General features: G+C 42.0%; 1 protein-coding gene across 2 annotated transcripts in view; it reads right to left on the bottom strand.

The window, feature by feature from the left end:
* Positions 1–19,364, bottom strand: part of LOC106563206 (signal peptide peptidase-like 3) — a 49,298-nt gene extending 29,934 nt beyond the window's left edge. Inside the window, exon 1 of one of the 2 annotated variants that reach the window (XM_014128551.2) lies at positions 18,860–19,364. In XM_014128551.2, the coding sequence (XP_013984026.2) occupies positions 18,860–18,885 (26 nt within the window). In that variant the 5' untranslated portion in view covers positions 18,886–19,364. The remainder of the gene's footprint in view (positions 1–18,859) is intronic. The other variant, XM_014128550.2, reaches the window with a different exon arrangement.
* Between the last annotated feature and the right edge of the window lie 1,173 nt (positions 19,365–20,537).

The raw sequence follows: 20,537 nt of genomic DNA, 5'->3' as shown, positions 1-20,537 counted from the left end.
GTAGTAGATGCCTGCGCAGTGGAGCTCATATGAGAAGGATATTTGTTTACAAAGCCAGCTAACAAAATAGTTGCCTATTTCTACCGATGCAATTCATTTGGAAACTGTCCCAGCTTCCTACTTCCGGCGCCAAAAGAGATGGCCGCCTCGCTTCGCGTTCCTAGGAAACTATGCAGTATTTTGTTTTTTTATGTATTATTTTTTACATTGTTACCCCAGGTAATCTTAGGTTTTATTACATACAGTCGGGAGGAACTATTGGATATAAGAGCAACGTCAACTCACCAACATTATGACCAGGAATACGACTTTCCCGAAGCGGATCCTCTGTTTGGCCTACAACCCAGGACAATGGTCTGGATCCCAGCCAGCGACCCAAAACAACGACGCCGTAGAAGGGGCAGACGGAGCGGTCTTCTGGTCAGGCTCCGTAGACGGGCACATCGCGCACCGCTCCCGAGCATACTACTCGCCAATGTCCAGTCTCTTGACAACAAGGTAGACGAAATCCGAGCAAGGGTAGCATTCCAGAGAGACATCCGAGACTGTAACGTTCTTTGTTTCACGTAAACATGGCTCACTCGAGACACGCTATCTGAGTCGGTACAGCCACCTGGTTTCTTCACGCATCGCGCCGACAGAAACAAGCATCTCTCTGGTAAGAAGAAGGGCGGGGGTGTATGCCTTATGATTAACGAGACGTGGTGTGATCATAACAATATACAGGAACTCAAGTCCTTTTGTTCACCTGACTTAGAATTCCTCACTATCAAATGCCGACCGCATTATCTACCAAGAGAATTCTCTTCGATCATAATCACAGCCGTGTATATCCCCCACCCCCAAGCAGACACATTGACGGCCCTGAAAGAACTTCATTGGACTATGTAAACTGGAAACCACATATCCTGAGGCTGCATTTATTGAAGCCGGGGATTTTAACAAGACTAATCTGAAAAAAGGGCTCCCCAAATTCTATCAGCATATCAATTGTACTAGCAGGGGTAGCAAAACCCTGGATCATTGTTATTCTAACTTCTGCGACGCATATAAGACGCTCCCCCGCCCTCCTTTCGGAAAAACTGACCACGACGCCATTTTGTTGCTCCAAGCCTATAGACAGAAACTAAAACAGGAAGCTCCCGCCCTCAGGTCTGTTCAACGCTGGTCCGACCAATCTGATTCCATGCTTCAAGATTGCTTCGATCACGTGGACTGGGATATGTTCCGCATTGCGTCGAACAACAACATTGACGAATACGCTGATTCGGTGTGCGAGTTCATTAAGAAGTGCATCGGTGATGTTGTACCCACAGCGTCTATTAACCTGTTAGGGCTAGGGGGCAGTATTGACACGGCTGGATAAAAAAACATACCGATTTAATCTGGTTACCACTCCTACCCAGTAACTAGAATATGCATATACTTATTACATATGGATAGAAAACACCCTAAATTTTCTAAAACTGTTTGAATGGTGTCTGTGAGTATAACAGAACTCATTTGGCAGGCAAAACCCTGAGACATTTTCTGACAGGAAGTGGATACCTGATGTGTTGTATTACCTTTAAACCTATGCCATTGAAAAACACAGGGGCTGAGGAATATTTTGGCACTTCCTATTGCTTCCACTAGATGTCACCATCCTTTACAAAGTGTTTTGAGTCTTCTGGAGGGAGATCTGACCGAACAAGAGCCATGGAATGATGATGGCCCATTAGACACCTGGCGCGCGAGTTCATGTTGGGTACCCTCGTTCCAATACGTTATAAAAGAGTATGCATTCGTCCACCTTGAATATTATTCATGTTCTGGTTAAAAAGGCCCTAATGATTTATGCTATACAACGTTTGACATGTTTGAACGAACGTAAATATATTTTTTCCCCTCGTTCATGACGAGAAGTCCGGCTGGCTTAGATCATGTGCTAACAAGACGGAGATTTTTGGACATAAATGATGAGCTTTTTTTGAACAAAACTACATTCGTTATGGACCTGTGATACCTGGAAGTGACATCTGATGAAGAGAATCAAAGGTAATGGATTATTTACATAGTATTTTCGATTTTAGATCTCCCCAACATGACGTCTAGTCTGTATCGCAACGCGTATTTTTCTGGGCGCAGTGCTCAGATTATTGGAAAGTGTGATTTCCCAGTAAGGTTATTTTTAAATCTGGCAAGTTGATTGCGTTCAAGAGATGTAAATCTATAATTCTTTAAATGACAATATAATATTTTACCAATGTTTTCTAATTTTAATTATTTAATTTGTGACGCTGACTTGACTGCCGGTTATTGGTGGGAAACGATTTCCTCAACATCAATGCCATAGTAAAACGCTGTTTTTGGATATAAATATGAACTTGATAGAACTAAAAATGCATGCATTGTCTAACATAATGTCCTAGGAGTGTCATCTGATGGAGATTGTAAAAGGTTAGTGCATCATTTTAGCTGGTTTTATGGTTTTGGTGACCCTGTCTTTGAATTGACAAAACATTACACACAACTCTTGTAAATGTACTGTCCTAACATACTCTAAATTTATGCTTTCGCCGTAAAACCTTTTTGAAATCGTAAAACGTGGTTAGATTAAGGAGATGTTTATCTTTCAAAGGGTGTAAAATAGTTGTATGTTTGAAAAATTTGAATTTTGACATTTATTTGGATTCAAATTTGCCGCTCTTGAAATGCACCTGCTGTTGATGGAGTGCACCACGGGTGGCACGCTAGCGTCCCACCTAGCCCATAGAGGTTAAAACATTCCCCAACCAGAAACCGTGGATTCATGGCAGCATTCGCACAAAACTGAACGCGCGAACCACTGCTTTTAACCTCTCTGGGCTAGGCGGGACGAAATCGTCCCACCTACGCAACAGCCAGTGTAATCCCATGGCACGATTTTCAAATACCTTAAAAATGCTATTACTTCAATTTCTCAAACATATGACTATTTTACACCATTTTAAAGACAAGACTCTCGTTAATCTAACCACACTGTCCGATTTCAAAAAGGCTTTACAACGAAAGCAAAACATTAGATTATGTCAGCAGAGTACCCAGCCAGAAATAATCAGACACCCATTTTTCAAGCTAGCATATAATGTCACAAAAACCCAGAAGACAGCTAAATGCAGCACTAACCTTTGATGATCTTCATCAGATGACACACCTAGGACATTAAATTTTACTAAATTACTCACGATAAACGTTCACAAAAACATAACAATTATTTTAAGAATTATAGATACAGAACTCCTTTGTGCAATTGAGGTGTCCGATTTTAAAATAGCTTTTCGGTGAAAGCACATTTTGCAATATTCTGAGTACATAGCCCAGGCATCACGGGCTCACTATTTAGACACCCGGCAAGTTTAGCACTCACCATAATCATATTTACTATTATAAAAGTTTGATTACCTTTTGTTGTCTTCGTCAGAATGCACTCCCAGGACTGCTACTTCAATAACAAATGTTGGTTTGGTCCAAAATAATCCATCGTTATATCCAAATAGCGGCGTTTTGTTCGTGCGTTCAAGACACTATCCGAAAGGGTAAATAAGGGTGACGAGCATGGCGCAATTCGTGACAAAAAAAATTCTAAATATTCCATTACCGTACTTCGAAGCATGTCAACCGCTGTTTAAAATCAATTTTTATGCCATTTTTCTCGTAAAAAAGCGATAATATTCCGACCGGGAATCTGCGTTTAGGTAAACAGAGGAAAGAAAACAAAGCATTCTGTCGACGCGGGCACGCTCCTGAGTCTCACAGTACTGTAACCAGCCACTACCCAAACGCGCTACTTTTTTTCAACCAGAGCCTGCAAAGCCACGATTCAGCTTTTTGCCGCCTTCTGAGAGCCCATGGGAGCCGTAGGAAGTGTCACGTAACAGCAGAGATCCTCTGTAATGGATAGAGATAATCAAGAAGGGCAAGAAATTGTCAGACAGGCCACTTCCTGCATGGAATCTTCTCAGGTTTTGGCCTGCCATATGAGTTCTGTTATACTCACAGACACCATTCAAACCGTTTTAGAAACTTTAGGGTATTTTCTATCCAAAGCCAATAATTATATGCATATTCTAGTTACTGGGCAGGAGTAGTAACCAAGAAAGCTAAGGTAACTGAGCTAAATGACTACCGCCCTGTAGCACTCACTTCCGTCATCATGAAGTGCTTTGAGAGACTAGTCAAGGACCATATCACCTCCACCCTACCTGACACCCTAGACCCACTCCAATTTTCTTATCGCCACAATAGGTCCACAGACGACGCTATCGCCATCACACTGCCCTAACCCATCTGGATAAGAGGAATACCTATGTAAGAAGGCTGTTCATCGATTACACCTCAGCATTTAACACCATAGTACCCTCCAAACTCATCATTAAGCTTGAGACCCTGAGTCTCAACCCCGCCCTGTGCAACTGGGTCCTGGACATCCTGATGGGCCGCCCCAGGTGGTGAGGGTAGGTAACAACATCTCCACCCCACTGATCCTCAACACTGGGTCCCCACATGGGTGCGTTCTCAGCCTTCTACTGTATTACCTGTTCACCCATGACTGCGTGGCCATGCATGCCTCCAACGCAATCATCAAGTTTGCAGACGACACTACAGTGGTAGGCTTGATTACCAACGAGACGGCCTACAGGGAGGAGGTGAGGGCCCTCGGAGTGTGGTGTCAGGAAAATATCCTCACACTCAATGTCAACAAAACATAGGAGATGATCGTGGACTTCAGGAAACAGCGGAGGGAGCAGCCCCCTATCTATATTGACGGGACAGTAGTGGAGAGTTTTAAGTTCCTCGGCGTACACATCATGGACAAACTGAAATGGTCCACCCACACAGACAGCGTGGTGAAGAAGGCGCAACAGTGACTCTTCAACCTCAGGAGGCTGAAGAAATTTGGCTTGTCACCAAAAACACACAAACTTTTACAGATGCACAATCGAGAGCTCCGGCCATAACCGGAAGGCTCTCCAGAGCGTAGTGAGGTCTGCACAACGCATCACCGGGTGCAAACTATCTGCCCTCCAGGACACCAACACCACCCGATGTCACAGGAAGGCCAAAAAGATCATCAAGGACAACAACCACCGGAGCCACTGCCTGTTCACCCCGCTATCATCCAGAAGGCGAGGTCAGTACAGGTGCATCAAAGCGGGGACCGAGAGACTGAAAAACAGCTTCCATCTCAGGGCCATCAGACTGTTAAACAGCCATCACTAACATTGAGTGGCTGCTGCCAACATACTGACTCAACTCCAACCACTTTATTAACATCTATGGGCTAGGCGGGACGAATTCGTCCCACCTACGTAACAGCCAGTCTAATCCAGTGGCGCGATTTTTGAATCGTTTGAAATACTATTACTTCAATTTCTCAAACATATGACTATTTTACAGCTATTTAAAGACAAGACTCTCGTTTATCTAACCACACTGTCTGATTTCAAAAAGGCTTTACAACGAAAGCAAAACATTAGATGATGTCAGGAGAGTGCCCAGCCAGAAATAATCAGACACCCATTTTTCAAGCTAGCATATAATGTCACCAAAACCCAAACCACAGCTAAATGCAGCACTAACCTTTTATGATCTTCATCAGATGACACACCTAGGACATTATGTTATACAATACATGCATGTCTGTTCAATCAAGTTCATATTTATATCAAAAAACAGCTTTTTACATTAGCATGTGACGTTCAGAAAAAGCATACCCCCCGCAAACTTCCGGGGAATTTACTAACAGTTTGCTAAATTACTCACGATAAACGTTCACAAAAAGCATAACAATTATTTTAAGAATTATAGATACATTACTCCTCTATGCACTCGATATATCCAATTTTAAAATAGCTTTTCGGATGAAGCACATTTTGCAATATTCTAAGTACATAGCCCAGCCATCACGGCTAGCTCTTTAGACACCCGGCAAGATTAGCCTTCACCATAATAACATTTCCTATAAGAAAAATGTTCTTACCTTTCCTGTTCTTCGTCAGAATGCACGCCCAGGACTTCTACTTCAATAACAAATGTAGGTTTGGTCCCAAATAATCCATAGTTATATCCAAATAGCGTCGTTTTGTTCGTGCGTTCTAGACACTATACGAATGGTAATCCACGGTCGTGCGCATGGCGCATGGCGTGACAAAAAATGTCTAAATATTCCATTACCGTACTTCGAAGCATGTCAACCGCTGTTTAAAACCAATTTTTATGCCATTTATCTCGTAGAAAAGCGATAATATTCCGACCGGGAATCTGCAATAAACTAAACAGCCGAATTAAAATACTCCACGGGGGCTAATCGCGCACGCGCCTCATTCCATTGTCACCTAATGGGACACTTGGATAAGGTGATAATCTGTTTCAGCCTGAGGCTGCCTCGTCAACCTTCATGATTGTCCTGAGAGCCTATTGGAGCCCTGGGAATTGTCACGTTACAGCTAAGATCCTTACTCTTCAATAAATAGATGCAAGACGCACGACTCCTTGTCAAACAGGCCACTTCCTGCATGAAACCTTGTCAGGTTTTTGCCTGCCATAGGAGTTCTGTTATACTCACAGACACCATTCAAACAGTTTTAGAAACTTTAAGGTGTTTTCTATCCAAACCTGAACAATAATATGCATATTCTAGCTTCTGAGTTGGTGTAGGAGGCAGTTAAAAATGGGCACATATTTTTTCCAAAATTCTCAATACTGCCCCCTAGCCCAAACAGGTTAACCTGTTAGGGCTAGGGGGCAGTATTGACACGGCTGGATAAAAAAACGGACCCGATTTAATCTGGTTACTACTCCTGCCCAGTAACTAGAATATGCATATAATTATTGGCTTTGGATAGAAAACACTCCAAAGTTTCTAAAACTGTTTGAATGGTGTCTGTGAGTATAACAGAACACAAATGGCAGGTCAAAACCTGAGAAGATTCTGTACAGGAAGTACCCTGTCTGACCATTTCTTGGCCTTCTTTGCCATCTCTATCCATTACAAAGGATCTCTGCTGTTACGTGACACTTCCTACGTCTCACATGGGCTCTCAGAAGGCGGCAAAAAGCTGAATCGTGGCTTTGCAGGCTCTGGCTGAAAAAAAGTAGCGTGTTTGGGTAGTGGCTGGTTACAGTACTGTGAGACTCACGCGCGTGCCCGCGTCGACCGAATGCTTTGTTTTCTTTCCTCTGTTTACCTAAACGGAGATTCCCGGTCGGAATATTATCGCTTTTTTACGAGAAAAATGGCATAAAAATGGATTTTAAACAGCGGTTGACATGCTTCGAAGTACGGTAATGGAATATTTACAAATGTTTTGTCACGAATTGCGCCAAGCTCGTAACCCTGATTTACCATTTCGGATAGTGTCTGGAACGCACGAACAAAACGCCGCTATTTGGATATAACGATGGATTATGACTTTGGTCAGGGCTAAACTAAATTTAGTAAATTCACCGGAGGTTTGCGGGGGGTATGCTAGTTCTGAACGTCACATGCTAATGTAAAAAGCAGGTTTTTGATATAAATATGAACTTGATTGAACAAAACATGCATGTATTGTATAACATAATGTCCTAGGTGTGTCATCTGATGAAGATCATCAAAGGTTAGTGCTGCATTTAGCTGTCTTCTGGGTTTTTGTGACATATGCTAGCTTGAAAAATGGGTGTCTGATTATTTCTGGCTGGGTACTCTGCTGACATAATGTAATGTTTTGCTTTCGTTGTAAAGCCTTTTTGAAATCGGACAGTGTGGTTAGATTAACGAGAGTCTTGTCTTTAAAAATGCTGTAAAATAGTCATATGTTTGAGAAATTGAAGTAATAGCATTTCTAAGGTATTTGAAAATCGCGCCACGGGATTCAACTGGCTGTTGCGTAGGTGGGACGAATTCGTCCCGCCTAGCCCAGAGAGGTTAATGGTAAAATTGATATAATCAATTTATCACTAGCCACTTTATATTACATAATGTTTACTTAACCTACATTACTCATCTCTTATGTATATACTGTATGCTATACTGTCTACTGCATCTTGCCATCTGATGTAATTAAATGTATCACTAACCACTTTAAACAATGTCACTTCATATGTTTTCATACCCTGCATTGCTCATCTCATATGTATATACTGTACGCTATACCATCTACTGCATCTTGCCATCTGATGTAATTAAATGTATCACTAGCCACTTTAAACAATGTCACTTCATATAATGTTGTCATACCCTGCATTGCTCATCTTATATGTATATATAATGTACTCTATACCATCTACTGCATCTTGCCTATGCCATTCGGCCTTTATACTTGTGTGTATAAGGTAGTTGTTTTGAAATTGTTAGATTACTTGTTAGATATTAGTGCATGGTCGGAACTAGAAGCACAAGCATTTTGCTGCACTTGCATTAACACCTGCTAACCATGTGTATGTGACAAATGAATTTGATTTGATTTAACTAATCAGCTAACTCTGTAGTTAGTCAAGCACGAATGCAAGAGTTTATTGGAGGAGACAGAGGGAGAGAGTGTGGAAAGGGAGGCGGGTAACTATCACACAATGTATTATGGAAACCCTTTATTAGGAAGCCAGTATGTGTATGGTTGAGAAAAAGAAAGAGGAAGGAAGGGACATTGTGAGAGAGATGTTCCTGACTGCATTTGTATCCTGTGTGTTGCTCCTCTCCCTGTTACTCTGTTCCTCTAGGTCAGTGAAAGCAAAGGACATGATATGGAGAGTCAGGGCTCAGCAGCAAAAAGGCATGGAGGAAGAGGAGTTAGAGATGATTGGAGGGATAGAGATGGAGAGTGGAGGGAGAGGAAGCAGAGTGAGAGGACAGAGCAGAGGGAGGGGAAGAGGGAGAGCACACCCGAGAGGGAAGCCTACGTTTCCATGGAGTGTGTCTGCCCCAAGTCCCACCCTTGTACCACACAGCCTGGGCCCTTAAGTGACAGTGGCAGGGGGTTTGGAGTCATTTTTAAGTGGTAGGAACTAGAGGTCGACCGATTATGATTTTTTCGACGCCGATACCGATTATTGGAGGCCCAAAAAAAAGCCTATACCGATTTAAAATCGGCCGATTTTTTTTGCTTTATTTATAATAATTACAATTACAACAATACTGAATGAACAATTATTTTAACTTAATACATCAATAAAATCAATTTAGCCTCAAATAATGAAACATGTTCAATTTGGTTTAAATAATGCAAAAACAAAGTGTTGGAGAAGAAAGTAAAAGTGCAATATGTGCCATGTAAGAAAGCTAACGTTTAAGTGCCTTGCTCAGAACATATGAAAGCTGGTGGTTCCTTTTAACATGAGTCTTCAATTTTCCCAGGTAAGAAGTTTTAGGTTGTAGTTATTATAGGACTATTTCTCTCTATACGATTTGTATTTCATATACCTTTGACTATTGGATGTTCTTATAGGCACTTTAGTATTGCCAGTGTAACAGTATAGCTTCCATCCCTCTCCTCGCTCCTACCTGGGCTCGAACCAGGAACACATCGACAACAGTCACCCTCGAAGCAGCGTTACCCATGCAGAGCAAGGGGAACAACCACTCCCAAGTCTCAGAGCAAGTGACGTTTGAAACGCTATTAACGCGCACCCGCTAACTAGCTAGCCATTTCACATCGGTTACACTAGCCTAATCTTGGGAGTTGATAGGCTTGAAGCATAAACAGCGCAATGCATTGCGAAAGCTGCAGGCAAAATGCACGAAAGTGCATTTTGCAGAATGCACACCCAGGACTGCTACTTAAATAACAAATGTTGGTTTGGTCCAAAATAATCCATTGTTATATCCGAATAGCGGCGTTTTGTTCGTGCGTTCCAGACACTATCCGAAATGGTAAAGAAGTGTCACGCGCATGGCGCAATTCGTGACAATAAAATTCTAAATATTCCATTACCGAACTTCGAGGCATGTCAACCGCTGTTTAAAATCAATTTTTACGCCATTTTTCTCGTAGAAAAGCGATAATATTCCGACAGGGAATCTCTTTTTCGGCAAACAGAGGAAAAAAAATCACAAAGGCGGGGGCGGTCGGGTCACGCGCATAAGCCCAGAGTCCCTTGATCGGCCACTTGAGAAAGGCGATAATGTGTTTCAGCCTGGGGCTGGAATGACGACATTCTGTTTTTTCCCGGGCTCTGAGCGCCTATGGACGACGTGGGAAGTGTCACGTTAGAGCAGAGATCCTTAGTAAAAGATAGAGATGGAAAAGAAGTTCAAGAAATGGTCAGACAGGCCACTTCCTGTAAAGGAATCTCTCAGGTTTTGACCTGCCATTTGAGTTCTGTTATACTCACAGACACCATTCAAACAGTTTTAGAAACTTTAGGGTGTTTTCTATCCATATGTAATAAGTATATGCATATTCTAGTTACTGGGTAGGAGTGGTAACCAGATTAAATCGGGTATGTTTTTTATCCAGCCGTGTCAATACTGCCCCCTAGCCCTAACAGGTTAATCCAACCAGTGTCCGATTTCAAAAAGGCTTTACGGAGAAAGCATACTTTGCGATTATGACATCTAGTGGAAGCCTTAGGAAGTGCAATATGACCCGACAGACACTGTATATTGGATAGGCAATCACTTGAGAAACTACAAAGCTCAGATTTCCCACTTCCTGGTTGGATTTTCTCTCAGGTTTTTGCCTGCCATATGAGTTCTGTTATACTCACAGACATCATTCAAACAGTTTTAGAAACTTCAGTGTTTTCAATCCAGATCTACTAATTCTATGCATATTCTAGCTTTTGGGCCCGAGTAGCAGGCAGTTTACTCTGGGCACGTCATTCATCCAAGCTACTCAATACTGCCCCACTTTCCCAAAGAAGAATGATGGCGGCCCCGGTGTTCTTGGGGACCTTCAATGCTGCAGACATTTGTTTTTGGTACCCTTCCCCAGAACTGTGCCTTGACACAATCCTGTCTCTGAGCTGTGCGGACAATTCCTTTGACCTCATGGCTTGGTTTCTGCTCTGATATGCACTGTCAACTGTGGGATCTTATATAGACAGGTATGTGCCTTTCCAAATCATGTCCAATCAATTGAATTTACCACAGGTGGACTCCAAGTTCTAGAAACATCAAGAATGATCAATGGGAACAGGATGCACCTGAGCTCAATGTCGAGTCTCATAGCAAAAGGTGATGTCAACAACAAAAAGCTGTCATTATGGGGTAGTGCGTAGATTGAGGAGGGAAAAAAATATTTAATCAATTTTAGAATAAGGCTGTAACGTAACAAACTGTGAAGGGGTCTGAATACTTTCCAAATGCACAGTACACACACATTACACGGCCAAAAGTATGTGGACACCTGCTTGATGAACATCTCATTCCAAAATCATGGGCATTAATATGGAGGTGGTCCCCCCTTTGCCGCTATAACAGCCTTCTCTTATGGGAAGGCTTTCCACTAGATGTTGGAACATTGTTGCGGACACTCCATTCAGCCGCAACACCATTAGTGAGGTCAGGCACTGATGTTGGGCCTGGCTTGCTGTCGCCGTTCCAATTCATCCCAAAGGTGTCCGATGGGGTTGAGGTCAGGGCTCTGTGCAGGCCAGTTAAGTTCTTCCACACGGATCTCAACCATTTCTGCATGGACCTCACTTTGGGCATGGGTGCATTGTCATGCTATAAGGGCCTTCCCAAAACTATTGCCACAAAGTTGGCAGCACAGAATCGTCTAGAATGTCATTGTATGCTGTAGCTTTAAGATTTCCCTTCACTGGAACTAAGGGGCCTTGCCCGAGCCATGAACAGCCCCAGTAAATTATTATTAGCTTACCGATCATTGCACCTGTACATAGCCCACCCAACTACCTCATCCCCATATTATTCATTGTTTTGCTCCTTTGCACCCCAGTATCTCTACTTCCACATTCATCTTCTGCACATCTATCACTCCAGTGTTTAATTGCTAAATTGTACTTATTTCGCCACTATGGCCTATTTATTGCCTTACCTCCCGAATCTTACTACATTTGCACACACTGCATATAGACTTTTCTATTGTGACTGTCTGTTTGTTTATCCCATGTGTAACTCAGTTGTTTGTGTCGCACCGCTTTACTTTATCTTGGCCAGGTCGCAGTAAATGAGAACTTGTTCTCAAATGGCCTACCTGGTTAAATAAAGGTGAAATAAATAAATACATTTTCAGTGAGTATGAAGATTTGAGCAAAAGTGAACTACAAAATTGTGCAAATGAACAAAGTTGTAATGCATGCTTTTCTGAAGGAAGACAGCATGCGTAGATGGAGCAGAAGGGAGAAGAACTGAGGAAGAAAGGGGCAAAAAAAACACTAGTAGGAAGCACAAGTAAAAAGTGGCAACTGTACAGATAAGTTAGTGCTGTGGATGAGTTCTGGCAGATAGCCATTATAAGCTATCTGATGGAAAACATTTAGTAGTGAATTGCATACAAGTGATTTCATCACCTGTGCGCCACACAACAGAGACTCATCGATAGGACTATGGGCTCACAAGTTCCCGTGTTCTCCCGTTGTGCTATTTACAAACACGTGACTGGTTCAACTGTTCTGAAGAACTGCGGTAAGATTCATAATGTTAAATAATGTGACAGGTGAAATGAAGAACACAATCGGCTTTCTCTTAAGGTATTGCACAAGTTGACTGCAGGTATTGACTTAAGTAGCTACAAATATTCAAAATGTATTGAAAACTTCAAAGAATGAGTTTTGACAGTATTGGAAAAACCATCCTGTGGCTTTTTCCAAATACCCTGGTCACCCAAGGGTAGTTGTAGTTGGACACCGAAGCCTAGGAAACAGTAATTCCCAGAAAGTCCCCCAACAATTTAAAAATGACTTGTACTTAGTTTACTCAGAACAGTTGCGATTCAATTAAGTGATAGATATGTTTTTATTTATAAACTTAATCATGACATGTACAGTGCCTTCAGAACATAAATCACACCACTTGACTTTCAACATTTTATAGTGTTACAGCGTGGGATTCAAATGGGTTTGTAATTTTTTGTCAGTGATCTACAGTGAGGGAAAAAAGTATTTGATCCCCTGCTGATTTTGTACGTTTGCCCACTGACAAAGAAATGATCAGTCTATAATTTTAAATGGTAGGTTTATTTGAACAGTGAGAGGGAACAAAAAAAAACAACAGAAAAACACATGTCAAAATGTTAGAAATTGATTTGCATTTTAATGAGGGAAATAAGTATTTGACCCCTCTCATTCAGAAAGATTTCTGGTTCCCAGGTGTCTTTTAGAGGTAACGAGCTGAGATTAGGAGCACACTCTTAAAGGGAGTGCTCCTAATCTCAGCTTGTTACCTGTTAAAAAGACACCTGTCCACAGAAGCAATCAATCAGATTCCAAACTCTCCACCATGGCCAAGACAAAAGAGCTCTCCAAGGATGTCAGGGACAAGATTGTAGACCTACACAAGGCTGGAATGGGCTACAAGACCATCGCCAAGCAGCTTAGTGAGAAGGTGACAACAGTTGGTGCGATTATTCGCAAATGGAAGAAACACAAAAGAACTGTCAATCTCCCTCGGCCTGGGGCTCCATGCAAGATCTCTCCTCATGGAGTTGCAATGATCATGAGAACGGTGAGGAATCAGCCCAGAACTACACGGGAGGATCTTGTCAATGATCTCAAGGCAGTTGGGACCATAGTCACCAAGAAAACAATTGGTAACACACTATGCCGTGAAGGACTGAAATCCTGCAGCGCCCGCAAGGTCCCCCTGCTCAAGAAAGCACATATACATGCCCGTCTGAAATTTGCCAATGAACATCTGAATGATTCAGAGGACAACTGGGTGAAAGTGTTGTGGTCAGATGAGACCAAAATGGAGCTCTTTGGCATCAACTCAACTCGCCGTATTTGGAGGAGGAGGAATGCTGCCTATGACCCCAAGAACACCATCCCCACCGTCAAACATGGAGGTGGAAACATTATGCTTTGTGGCTGTTTTTCTGCTAAGGGGACAGGACAACTTCACCGCATCAAAGAGACGATGGACAGGGCCATGTACCGTCAAATCTTGGGTGAGAACCTCCTTCCCTCAGCCAGGGCATTGAAAATGGGTCGTGGATGGGTATTCCAGCATGACAATGACCAAAACACACACGGCCAAGGCAACAAAGGAGTGGCTCAAGAAGAAGCACATTAAGGTCCTGGAGTAGCCTAGCCAGTCTCCAGACCTTAATCCCATAGAAAATCTGTGGAGGGAGCTGAAGGTTCGAGTTGCCAAACGTCAGCCTCGAAACCTTCATGACTTGGAGAAGATCTGCAAAGAGGAGTGGGACAAAATCCCTCCTGAGATGTGTGCAAACCTGGTGGCCAACTACAAGAAACGTCTGACCTCTCAAATAATTCACCCCCCGAGTCAATATATATTAGCGTCACCTTTGGCAGAAATTACAGCTGAGAGTCTTTCTGGATAAGTCTAACAGCATTCTATGCCTGGATTGTTCAACATTTGTGACCCGTTTCAGAAAACTAGGGCTATGTCACTAATTCACAGGAGAGCAGTTTGAACGGAAACTTTTGTTTTTTAAACAAATTGCGTTTTTTGTTGTTGGCAGAAATGACTTCTCGAACATGTGAACTTTCATGTGCCTTAATAAAAAAAAAAAACTTGTATGCCATCTGTAAATACAAATAAAATTGTTAAATTACGAGCCTAGTTGGTTTAGTCAAAGAAAAAGTGAGGCAAACTTCCCGCTAGCCCTGATTGGCTGAGATAATGAATGGGGTGGAAATGACGAGAGATGAGTTTGGATTGGTCTGCCATATAGCACACTTCTGTCTATTTGAGCTGGTCAGTATGTCTAGGTAATCCTGTCTAATGCGGATTTTTTAAATAAAATTGATGCTATGTATTAAAACGGCATACACATTGCTCTCCACTTTCTGGAGGACTGAGTTTTGAAATCAGTGGAATTAGAGTATGATAGCTAAGGAGATAGAGAAAACACCCGTCTCCGCATTACAGCATCAAACTAAGGGCAACCATGGCATCCCACAGGAGACGTGTCTAACCATGAATGACGTATACGGGTAAGATAGTCTAGCTAGCTACATTTTCAGATATTACACGTTTCAAATTGACAGAAAGAGCCATTTGCTTAGCTAGCTATAGCCAAATGTTACCTAGCTAACATTGAACCTGGTTGGTTAGCTACCTGCAGATTCATGCAGGGTAGTAACGTCATGAGTTGTGATTATGCTTCATTGTTTACCTAGTTAGCTAGCTAACGTTAGCTGGCTGGCTCGCTAGCTAACGTTACGTGTTGAATATGGCCACCAGTGTCTGCATAAATGCGTACCTAAATTGTTGCCAGCAGCACAGTTAGTCACCAATGCTCTGGATAACATGAAAACAGCCTAACCAGCTCTGCTAGGGTGAGTAAAATGGTCAGAGTGGGGTGTTCTCTCATTATGTGTCTGGAAGTAGCTAGCCAATGTTAGCCAGTCAATGGCAGTCAAGCACCCAAGCTGTAAGGTCAGAACGTTTGGATCAACTCATCGGCCAGAGCGTCCAGTGTGTGCTCTGAACGCGAAACGCTTTGAACGAACAGACAATTACCAACGCTCTGGATAACATAACAGCCTAACCAGCTCTGCTAGGGTGAGTAATGTTCAGTGAGCTGTTCTCTCTCACTTAGATGTCTGGAAATAGCTAGCAAGTTGGCTTGGGTGCTTGACTGGTGTTAGTAACGTTACATATAGATCAACCCTTAAAGTGATGGGTGGGGCTAAAGCTTAAGAGGGTGTGAACAATGCTGAATGGGTATAGACAAAGAAGGGCTCTCCAATAGCAGTACCAAAACATTCAAAAAACTTTTTCTCAAAAGTGAGTTTACAAGTTGATCAACTTTCAAAGCAAAAATACTTTCCCATTGTTCCTCAACTATAGTGTATGAAGTACCATTTTGTAGCTCTGAGAGTCTACTTTTATCCAATGTAAAACATTTAAAAAAATTACATTTTCAAATTTTGCTACATAAGACCGATTTGAGCCGTTTGGTCACATTTGCACATTATTCTTTTCAAAATTCTTCAAGCTCTGTCAAATTGGTTGTTGATCATTGCAGGACAAATATTTTCAGGTTTTGACATAGATTTTCAAGTAGATTTCAGTCAAAACTGTAAAATGCAGATTTGACCTTGTGTTTTAGGTTATTGTCTTGCTGAAAGGGGCAGCAGGTAGCCTAGTGGTTAGAGCGTTGGACTAGTAACCGAAAGGTAGCAAGATCGAATCTGTCATTCTGCCCCTGAACAAGGCAGTTAACCCACTGTTCCTAGACCGTCATTGAAAATAAGAATGTGTTCTTAACTGACTTGCCTAGTTAAATAAAAGGTATAAAAAAAGAGGGGAAAAAAGGTCTATTCATCTCCCAGTGTCTGGTGGAAAGCAGACTAAACAAGGTTCCTTTAGAATTTTGCCTGCACTTAGCTCAATTACATTTTTTTTTAAATCATGAAAACCTCCAGTCCTTAATGATTACAAGCATACCCATAACATGATGCAGCCATACAGAGCATCCAGGGTCAAGCGCCCCACCAAAGGGCACATCGACAGATCTCCCACCAAGCCAAATCGGGGACCCAAACCAGCGACCTCTCGGACACCGGCCCAAGATCCCAACCGCAAGGTCACCAACCATCTAACACCTCCAACACAGTTCCCCCGAGGACTGCCCCTCAACCATCCAAAATCCCCCCCACACACAAAAAAAATCTCACCCTCCACTCCCCATGATTATGGAGAGTGAATGAAATAGTTTCTTTGTCATCTTGCTAGGTAGTTATCTAGCTGTGGCCATCTGGCTAGTATTATCAAGCCAGATGGGCTCCCGAGTGGCACAGCAGTCTAAGGCACTGCATCTCAGTGGTAGAGGTGTCACTACAGACACCCTGGTTTGAATCCAGGCTGTATCACAACCAGCCGTGATTGGGAGTCCCATAGAGCGGTGCACAATTGGCCCAGCGTCGTCCGTGTTTGGCCTGTGTAGGCAGTCATTGTAAATAAGACTTTGTTCTTAACTGACTTGCCTAGTAAAATAAAGGTTCAAATAAATAAATAAATAAACAAACAAACAAGGGCTTTCCGCAAAATAGCAACATTAGTGCAGCTAGCTAACTAACGTTGGAATCTAGACCAAACCTAAGCAACATACACAGACATGCATTGCCAAACAATGCTACTGCCGCCTTCTGGTTTGGAATATTTTAACAAGGCTGAATGGCTGACGACTTCAAGGTCTTTGCTGTGTTAACACAAAAGAGATCAACTGCTGACACAGGAAAACGTTTGACAATCCTACCGATGTGTCTGAGCTATAAATGGTTGCCTCCACATCAATACTTAAAAACAATACTAGCCATTTAGATGGCACATAATTTGACTTTAATAATGCCATGATCTGCAGCATAGGCCTGCAATTAAAAACATCAAATGTACAGCTAAGGTGGACAAAATGACCCCATTTCCAATTGCGAGAAATCGATAAATGGCACGGATGGACATGTTATTTATCAGTCTACCTAATATTGGTCTGCATGGCACCACTTGCTATCACACATAAAAAATAAAATTAGAAATTATTCTGGCACATAACAGTAGGGATTGCAATCAGTTAGTTATAGCTAACAATTATTATTTTTTATTTCACCTTCATTTAACCAGGTAGGCGACCTGGCCAAGATAAAGCAAAGCAGTTCGACACATAACAACTGAGTTACACATGGAGTAAAACAAACATACAGTCAATAATACAGTAGAAAAATAAGCCTATATACAATGTGAGCAAATGAGGTGAGATAAGGGAGGTAAAGGCAATAAATAGGCCATGGTGGCGAAGTAAATACAATATAGCAAATAAAACACTGGAATGGTAGATTTGACAGTAGATACGTGTGCAAAGTAGAAATACTGGGGTGTAAAGGAGCAAAATAAATAAATACAGTAGGGGAAGAGGTAGTTGTTTGCAATGCGGGAAGATAAACCCCGATTTACAGATCAATGCCTTATTTAGCCAGCTAGCTACTCTTAGGAAGCAGGTTATTATGATGGACAATCAAGATAACCTAACAAGTTAGCTAACGTTAGCTAAACAAGCTAGAGGTGTTGACTTGCTAGCAAGCCAGCTGCGCACGTCATTAACAAAATAAAAATGGATGACTCAATAACATAGCTATTTCTCTCCGACTTTATAACACACCGGGCGTGTCATAAATATATCACAATGGCAACATAATTATTGTGTGAAAAATTAGACATCCCATGAATAAAGCCGGTGAGCTTTTCGGGTAACGTAGTCTGGCTAGCAAGCGTAAACTGGTTCGGTAGGCTAGCTACGCTCATAGGCTCCCTTTGTGTGCAACTGCCTAACGAGATGTAGCAATAAGATATTTATGCATACAAAAAAAAACTGATGTTGACGAGGGGCTTACAAGCTAGATAGCTAACCTAATAATATTATTTTGGTAGGAGTTGGCGAACTAACGTTAGTTATATACAACCTTACAGATTCGTCTACCTTGCATAACCATTTCCGTATGACCAATGAAATGCCAACATTAAGACGAGCGGCTAAGTTAGCTAACTGGCAGATAGCGAGCTAGCCCTTTACTTGGACAGTAGTTAGTTAGCTCACGAACACAATTTGAAAACAGGGCCATCTAATTCTAGTTAAGCAAAATAGCGGCTGATTTACTTAGGAACGAAGCAGGTTGTCAACTATATCTATGTAAAAAAGAAAGAAAAGTACATACAGCAATCAAGTCAGGCTATTAGCCAGCTCGTGCAATGGCTATACCTATGCGCACTCACCAAGAAGAGTAGCCTTGCTCCGCCATGTCACCGACGACAACAGTCAGTGGTGGGTTCCGCGACTGTTGAGATTCGGTTCCCTGTGGCCAAAACGAAGGACCTGGTGGACAAAATTTCCGCCTTTACTTCAAGATGTCTTTTTTAACAGTTACTATTTGATAACAACATGGCGATGTACCCCAGCCCCCATCTAGCAAACACTAGTCGAAAAGCTTCCAATCGAATGACAATGATGGTTTGCTCGCTGGCCAAGACAAAGCACCCCGAGAAAAACTGTATATTTCGTCAATTTCGCGAGTGTCCTGCAGTCTCACTGCCCTTACAGGCCCGAGTCTCAAATGATCCTATACTCGCTGTAAATCCATATTTAGGAGTGTTTTCTGGCGTCTATATTCATATATTCCCGAAGTCTGCACCCTCCGCTGTAATGGATGCCGCGCAGACAGCTTTGTTTTCTATGGCAAGCCAGTCACGTGCACGCGCAATATCGCCCTTGCTAGAAAGGTTTTACGAGTAATTTGTGTGCACTGAAGTGCAATGGAAACACGTGAATTGGGGTGTATTCATTCCACCGATTCTGTTGCGAAAGTTTCTTATACGGAACGAAACGGGGAGGGACATTCCTGAATTTTTCCAATAGAAATTCTTGTCTTTTTAAATTTAAAATGTTTTCTTGGCAAAACAGCTTATTCGACACATTTTGCCATGGTACACAAAACAATTGTTGCAGTTTCATAACTAATTCTACACATTTTACAATGAGAAAATATAGATTTTTTTAAAGCTAATTTCCTGCTATTCTAAACCTTCTGCTACGAAAAGTCACTTCTGAGAGCTGCATCCCATGTAAGTCAAAACCCACTTGTTAGTTGGCAGTGACCACGTTTACATGCACAACAATATCAAATCAAATCAAATGTTATTGGTCACATAGACGTGATTAGCAGATGTTATTGCGAGTGTAGTGAAATGCTTGTGCTTCTAGCTCCAACAGTGCAGTAATATCTAACAAATTACACAACATATACCCAATACACACAAATCTAAGTAGGAATGAATTTAGACTATATACATATGGACGAGCAATGTCAGAGCGGAATGGACTAAGATACAGTAGAATAGTATAGAAAACAGGATATACATATGGGATGAATAATGCCAGATATGTAAACATTATCAAGTGACTAAGATTCCGTAGAATAGTATAGAATAGAGTATATACATATGAGGTGAGTAACATTATTAAAGTGACTAGTGTTCCATTCCGTAATGTGGCCAGGGATTCCTAGTCTATGCCTGTAATGTGCTAGTGATGGCTGTTTAACAGTCTGAAGGCCTTGAGATAGAAGCTGTTTTTCAGTCTCCTGTACTGACCTCGCCTTCTGGATGATAACGGGGTGAACAGGCAGTGGCTCGGGTGGTTGATGTCCTTGAATATCACGTTATTATTTGGGATACTCAAGTAGGGTATTCTGTTTTTCAGTTGACACATATGGACTTAAATTAGGAATACTCTGTTTATTCACGGATACAGGGATACTTGTGAAATCGGGATATAAACTACTATCCGGAGTACTATGCGCATGTAAACGTGGTCACTGTTGCAGCAGCAGAGATGACCACGTGATGGAAAGCGCCTCAATAATGCTTGAACCATTTTATGAGACATTTTATTCAA

Source organism: Salmo salar, chromosome ssa11 (assembly GCF_905237065.1).
Source record: "Salmo salar chromosome ssa11, Ssal_v3.1, whole genome shotgun sequence".
In the NCBI taxonomy this organism is placed as follows: Eukaryota; Metazoa; Chordata; class Actinopteri; order Salmoniformes; family Salmonidae; genus Salmo; species Salmo salar.
This window is presented reverse-complemented; position numbering and strand designations above follow the sequence as displayed.